At 32.3% G+C, this 7,812-nt stretch overlaps 1 protein-coding gene across 2 annotated transcripts in view; it reads right to left on the reverse strand.

Annotated features, from left to right (window-relative positions):
* LOC111619079 (catenin delta-2-like) overlaps window positions 1-7,812 on the reverse strand; it is a 70,510-nt gene that overhangs the window by 54,545 nt on the left and 8,153 nt on the right. The window contains exon 1 of one of the 2 annotated variants that reach the window (XM_023360728.1): window positions 6,738-6,778. The exons of the other annotated variant lie outside the window; for it this stretch is intronic. Within the exon in view, the coding sequence (XP_023216496.1) occupies window positions 6,738-6,763 (26 nt within the window). The 5' untranslated portion in view covers window positions 6,764-6,778. Of the gene's footprint in view, window positions 1-6,737; window positions 6,779-7,812 lie in introns of those variants that run through there. 2 annotated transcript variants of the gene reach the window in all.

The raw sequence follows: 7,812 nt of genomic DNA on the forward strand, positions 1-7,812 counted from the left end.
CGCTATTGTATCGTTAAAAATTAGAAAATTAAGCTTCGTTTAAATACTGGCTCCCTTTCATGGTCGAATGAGTGTTGCCAGCTAAAACACGTAAAAATAATATTAAAGTAGCCAAGACATAGCCAAATATTGTAGCGCCACATCACTAGCGGACATTTGAAATTTGCCGACTAGGACGGTCGGTTAATCGGGGGTCGGATAATCGAGGCTCTACTGTACTGTACCTATTTTATCTTCGTATATTTTTGGGTGACATCTAAACTATAATTTTTCAAAGAAGTTCAAGATCCTCGGAGGAATTCTTATACATTTCGTATTGCAAATACTATTTAAAAACAAAACAAAAGGTTATTTTATAGAAATAATTTAAAATTACACGAAAACTGCAGTAAATAGATGTCCATTATAAATTTTTTTTCAGACAATTGCCATTAGAAAAAAAAGCAGAGCAACTAAAACAATACTCTTTAATCATTGAGCGTAACCAAAGTTCCTCAATGTTTCAAGTTTTTTGGATAAGATTAAATCTTTAAAAAATGTAAAATTACACATCAGTAAAGTAAGAAAACTATTGTATAATTTAAGTAATTTTCAAATATATATTCAATTTAAATAAAAATTTATTTATGTAATTATTTTATTAGTAAATTGCATATTAGTTAAAATTACTCGGAAAGATTTAAAAAAAAAAAAAAAAATACAAGGAAACGAAGATCAGAAAATTGTATTTTTTTTCTATTGTTAAATCTAGATAATGTGCATAAGTGTTTATAAAGTCTCTCTAATTGCAGATAAAAAGTACAGTAGACCCCCTATAACACTGTTGATAATTCCGTTTTATATGAATTCCATGTTGTACGAGTCACTTAGATTTTACAAATACGTGTGCCGTTCACAGCCCAGCACAAGAATTTGTAAAATTGTGACTCGTACAACATAGAATTCATATAAAACGGAATTATCAACTGTGTTATAGGGGGTCGACTGTATAATTTAGAAGGGAAGAACTTCTGGCATTTTATTTCTTAAAAAAGTAATAGAATCTTGGAATTTTTTTATCATAAAAAAATTGATTTTTGTAAATTACACGAAGCTATTTTTTCTCTTTACTGAATTTAAAAATATTTCAGAGTAAGTATATTGTATATTAACTCTGTCTTGTGGGCACTAAGAGGGCCTTTTGGTTTAACAAGCTAATAGCTATTCGACCAGACCCACAACAAGGAGGCAGGGTAGTGAGCCCGACATATCTGAACGTTTTATTACATAGGTACAAAATGTAGGCCTGTGGATAAACGTAACATCTATTGTAAAAAATCCAAAGTTTATTGTTCTGCGTGTTCGAGTATAGGACGAGAGAGGCTAACCACTCGGCCGCTGGTGGACATCTTGTTTGTTTGTTAAGTTATGGCAACGCAACACTTGGGCGATCTGTCTAAGGGATGCCTTCCGGGAGGTCTTTTTAAGGAAAACTGACCCCTATTTAGGCGTTACAGATGTGGAGAAAACACGGAAAACTCCACATGGCCAGCTCGTCCGAGAGAGGTGCGAACCCACGACCGAACTCCCAGTGTTCGGGGTACGAAGGTCGCTTGGCCACTGGTGGGTCTAGGTGGACATCTACACATATATAAAAGAGTGCAGGTGGCCACACGAATGTAAAATTGTCCATTTTGAATAAAATTTCGAGCGATACTGAAATGTTAACATCTGTATGTGAAGTTGAAAAAAAGTTCATACTGCACATGAAGATTACAAGAACAAAAGTGAGTGGACCAATGTACAGTACGTTCTTCTTTATTTCATAATTTTACTACAAAGTTAGTAACTGAACAAAAAATAATTCGTAAGTATTGTCTCTTTTATTGGTACCAATAATTATATTCTTTAATACTACCATGAAACTGTCTTTCCGTTACTTATAAAGTAATTGATTAAAGCTTCTCTATAACTATTGGCAATTAGATTGAATATTGTATTGTCATTGTCATGATAGTCCTCGAAACGTTGGCGAACAAAATTGTGTAATACACTAAAACATTTTACAATGTCAACAGTTCAATCAATGTTTACATCAATTGGCTTATGAAATATTCTTCAGTTACGGTTAGAATGCCAAATGCACCATTAAATATTCTGTTTCTCGATGAGAGAAATCGTGTTATCGACTTCGTTTCTTGTTGTCTACCATGTTTGTATCCAATATTCGGCCTTTGAGATTTGGGATGAAGATCTCCAAACTTTGCCTAATTTCTTTAAAGATATAGGACCTCTTTTCGATCGTTCATATTTTACAAAATATAAAAATGGTGGTATCGGTCGCTTTAATAAAGTTTCTTCACTTCTCAAGTTGATGAAATTTAGCTTAGATTTTTCTTTTCGTTATCTCAGTCTATCGTTTAGAGCCACGATTTCGAATTCCTCACGCCTAAAATTTAACTCGGATTTCCATACTTTTTGCTAATTTCTTTAGCGATGAGCGATTTTGATTCTGTCTTTACGCTTTGCAGAAGTACAGAAACGATGATGTCGGTCGTTTAATATTCAAATTTGCCATGCATTCTCGAAGGTTGATCGAATTGAAACGAGCCATTTCTATTATTCTTCGAATATATTTACATATTGTTGTATATAAACAATGAATTGTAATATCTATTTATACCAATACAATAATTTAAATGAGGTTATTGTTACAATTGTAATAATGATCTATCGTAGGAAATTTCAAACAATATAAATGATTCTTAAAAATTATTTTTAACTCTTTCCGCTTTGTCGGCACTAAAAGAACCTTTTTTTTTTTTTTTTTTTTTTTTAAATACTCATTGTGGATTTGCAAAGGTCGACAATGGGGAGATGCTTGATGGTTAGGGATATGACTGGACTTATTCGAAATACATTGCCCATGAAAAATTTCTGGTGTTGCTCGTCCAAATTTGACCCTGGATCCCCCAGTATGGTAAGCTTTGCCTCAGCCAACCGGTTGTCTAAAAAAAAAAATACGGAACACATTACAGATTTGCGTCATGTTTTGCGCAGGAACCATGCTAATAAAATATGTACAGTACAATTTATTTTTTAAAATTCTCTCTTAGAGATAATTAAGACCGATTCACAGTATCGCTATACGCGCTGCATTCCCACTGCGGAAAGACAGCGTAACAGTTCACATAGACGCTGAAAAGTCACAGCGGTATAATCCCGTGACTTATTTCGCTTTCCAACCGCTCGAGATGACCTCACGAACCAAATTCTGAGCCGAATGACCTTTAGAAGTTTAAAAGATAAGCAGAACCTTGAAGGTCTGGTTCTGGCGCTAGGAAAATAAGAAGGAATATACGAGAGCGATTATATTTCTAAAACAAATACAGAACCAAGAGGTACAGCTTTTGAAAATGAAAAATCAAATAACGACGAGGCAGGTAAAGAAAATCAAGATGATATCAATACGGGAGCAGATGGTTTTGATATTAATCGACACATACTGTACTACTTCTTCTACATCAAATAAACCTCCACATACAAAAATCGTAAAGGAAAAGACACGAAACGTTCATTGATAGATTTTATGCAAGCTCATATGCCAAAAATATACTGAAAGTTGATGTTGCATTTTTTTTCGCTTCTTCCTCAGAAACTTCAATGCCTAACAAAAATTTACATTCAGAATTCAAGCAATGCAACTTTTGCAAACTATAAAAACTAATACGAGAGTACAACGTCTATTTCTTAGTACCATCGTGTACCCGATTTCCAATCATCATCATTATCAGCTGCATCATACTTTATCCAGTTTTCGCCTCAAGATACATCATCGACCATTAATTACGCTCAAAACTAATAGTAGCCTACACCAATTTGTAATAGGTATCAAATTTGTAAATACTAATAATAAATTTAAAATGTTTTCTATTGTGTAATACTGTATTATAATGTAGTACAAACTTATACAGTAACAAACATCTGTTCACGGGCAATTGCAATTCTCATATTTATGCCTCTGTGCTTTAAGTTATCTTTCATACAAAATAATAATTAATCAAAGGAATATTTAGACATTTTGAAATGCACCTATTTATTGATAAATTTTGCGTGTATCGGGATTAACTGAAAAGATCAATGATTACGTTTCTCCCTAAAGTATAGTAGACCCCCTATAACACTGTTGATAATTCCGTTTTATATGAATTCTATGTTGTACGAGTCACTTAGATTTTACAAATACGTGAGCCATTCACAGCCCGGCACACGTATTTGTAAAAATCTAAGTGACTCGTAAAACATGGAATTCATATAATACGGAATTATCAACAGTGCTATAGGGGATCTACTGTACTATATTTTAAAAAATCAAAAAGAATAAACTACAATGGTGCCTCGTACTACAAACTTAATTCATTCTAGGAGGTCGTTCGAACTCCGAAGTAATTTTAACCATAAGAAATAATGGGAAGCAAATTAATTTATTCCCTGACTTCGAACAATACATATTTCGATAAACTTAAAACTGCAGATACAATTATTTAATGTAAAAATAAAACAATTGCAAGCTCTAATAATAAATTAAAACTTGAAAAAATAAATAAATAAAATGCGTAAATAATGTATAATAAAATGAAAATTGCATTTACTATTCGCACACCGTCGACTTCGGCATCTTAAACATGGCTGCCAGATCCATCACAAGTGTACCGCTTTTATGTTTCGCGATAGGTTCCTTTTTTTAATTTCAATTGTCGATACTTCAACCTTTTTTTTTAGGCTATGTTTCTTCCACACCCTTTTCGGATTCCATTGTTCAATAATTTTCAAATTGCCGGTATCAATAGCAACCGCAGAAAAACTAAATAATGTATGTTTAGTGGATTTCACAAGCAGCTTTCGCCCGAACAATTTATTAAATTGATTAAATTTGGTACTAATGCTAATCTTCTTGTTGAGCTTTCGTTACTATTAGAATTGTTATATATATTTAAAAAAGAATACAACGATGCTTATGCTGATATTGAGCCCAGATTTGCAAGAAATGAAATTGAATCGTCGATCTTGTTTGAGAATTTCTCTAGTACAGAAGTTGACAATTTAATATTCCTTTAATAGACATTTCAATTTTGATTTATGTACTTTAATATATAAATAAATGATGAAAAACAAACGGTAAAGTCTGATTCCCTTTTAACAAAATATGCACTTGGGGGTTGTTTAAAAAGTAGCGCCCCGGTACATTTTTAGAAATACAGGTAACCCCCGTATAACACGGCACTTCTATAGCACGGATTCACTCTAACACGGTTCGAGAATTGGTACCATCCCNTGTAACTTTTATCGCATGCCATTCATTAGATTCTGAAGTGTCATTTATCTATATCAAAAAAATATTGATTATTAGATAAGATAGTTACATAATCTTTCATCAAATTAAAGTTTATTTTAATAAATAAAAAAGCACTGTTAATTGTTTTATTACTTTAATTAAATATTGTAAATTAGAAATTAGAGTGTATCTAATTTGAAATTGCATGTGGCAGTAGCGCCTTATTCTATAGGCAAAAGGGCAATTGCCTGGGGGTACCCTGTTGGTGGAAGCTCCAGGTAATTGCCCTTTTGTCCATCAAACTAATCTTTCGTAAGAAAATACTTCCCAAAAACATTCTTTCGTAAGAAAAACGTCTAAAGTCAACAATGTACCGTACACGGAACTCCCTAATTCAAATTCGTCTGGACCTAATGATGCTAAAACTCGCCACTGACATGTGGGAATATGGTAATAATAACAGAACTACAGAAAGATTTTTCAACTTTAAAACAATTTTCTGATAATAGTGACGATGTCCAGATTTTTAGAATAAGGCTTATCTATCACAAGGCTTGCTAATACTGTCTAAATGGCCACTGTTTTGATGAATTTACGAATTACAAAATATATATATAATTCATGAAAGATATAAAAGTTCCATATATATCGAACTTTCTAATTAACGTATCATTTACCTTTCTACAATTAGCCCCTTGACTCATACTGATGAGCATTGATTTCAGTTGATGGTTTCATTATTTATAACACCATTCAAACTACCATTAAACATATAAAAACTTACAATATTAATATTTAAAACATTAAAAATTACGTACAACTTTTCTTTTATTTAAGAAGAAACGTATAAAATCGAATATGAGCAAGAATACAGTCGACCACCCTATAACACTGTTGATTATTCCGTTTTATACGAATTCCATGTTGTACGAGTCACTTAGATTTTACAAATACGTGTGCCTGGCTGTGAACGGCACACGTATTTGTAAAATCTAAGTGACTCGTACAACATGGAATTCATATAAAACGGAATAATCAACAGTGTTATGGGGGGTCGACTGTATTTAAATTTCGGCATCGGGTTAAAAAATAAAGAAAAAACTCGTGTTATTTTATACTACTTTGTTTATTAGACTGAATATTTATTTTAAATATCAAAACTATTTTCTAGTCCATGGGAAGATTGGCGATACCAAATATCACCACACGCAAATTGGGAAATATTAACGTATTTAATTAACTGTGACGATATCAAATATTGCGAGGTCAAAGTGTACAATGTTAGAGCGATCTAATGATTAGAAGAAGTAGAATTATAATATAATATTTTAAGGACAAGGAGAATTAACCGGGTCAAACGAAAGTCGTAGACGGATTGGCCTAGATGGCAGCACTGATTAGTAGTGTTCCGTATTTTTCTTACCCCTCAACACAATGACTAGAGACCATTTTTTTTGTAACTTTTATCGCATGCCATTCATTAGATTCTGAAGTGTCATTTATCTATATCAAAAAAATATTGATTATTAGATAAGATAGTTACATAATCTTTCATCAAATTAAAGTTTATTTTAATAAATAAAAAAGCACTGTTAATTGTTTTATTACTTTAATTAAATATTGTAAATTAGAAATTAGAGTGTATCTAATTTGAAATTGCATGTGGCAGTAGCGCCTTATTCTATAGGCAAAAGGGCAATTGCCTGGGGGTACCCTGTTGGTGGAAGCTCCAGGTAATTGCCCTTTTGTCCATCAAACTAATCTTTCGTAAGAAAATACTTCCCAAAAACATTCTTTCGTAAGAAAAACGTCTAAAGTCAACAATGTACCGTACACGGAACTCCCTAATTCAAATTCGTCTGGACCTAATGATGCTAAAACTCGCCACTGACATGTGGGAATATGGTAATAATAACAGAACTACAGAAAGATTTTTCAACTTTAAAACAATTTTCTGATAATAGTGACGATGTCCAGATTTTTAGAATAAGGCTTATCTATCACAAGGCTTGCTAATACTGTCTAAATGGCCACTGTTTTGATGAATTTACGAATTACAAAATATATATATAATTCATGAAAGATATAAAAGTTCCATATATATCGAACTTTCTAATTAACGTATCATTTACCTTTCTACAATTAGCCCCTTGACTCATACTGATGAGCATTGATTTCAGTTGATGGTTTCATTATTTATAACACCATTCAAACTACCATTAAACATATAAAAACTTACAATATTAATATTTAAAACATTAAAAATTACGTACAACTTTTCTTTTATTTAAGAAGAAACGTATAAAATCGAATATGAGCAAGAATACAGTCGACCACCCTATAACACTGTTGATTATTCCGTTTTATACGAATTCCATGTTGTACGAGTCACTTAGATTTTACAAATACGTGTGCCTGGCTGTGAACGGCACACGTATTTGTAAAATCTAAGTGACTCGTACAACATGGAATTCATATAAAACGGAATTATCAACAGT

This window comes from Centruroides sculpturatus, unplaced genomic scaffold (genome assembly GCF_000671375.1).
Source record: "Centruroides sculpturatus isolate CEXI.00-Female unplaced genomic scaffold, Cexi_2.0 scaffold170, whole genome shotgun sequence".
Classification (NCBI taxonomy): domain Eukaryota; kingdom Metazoa; phylum Arthropoda; class Arachnida; order Scorpiones; family Buthidae; genus Centruroides; species Centruroides sculpturatus.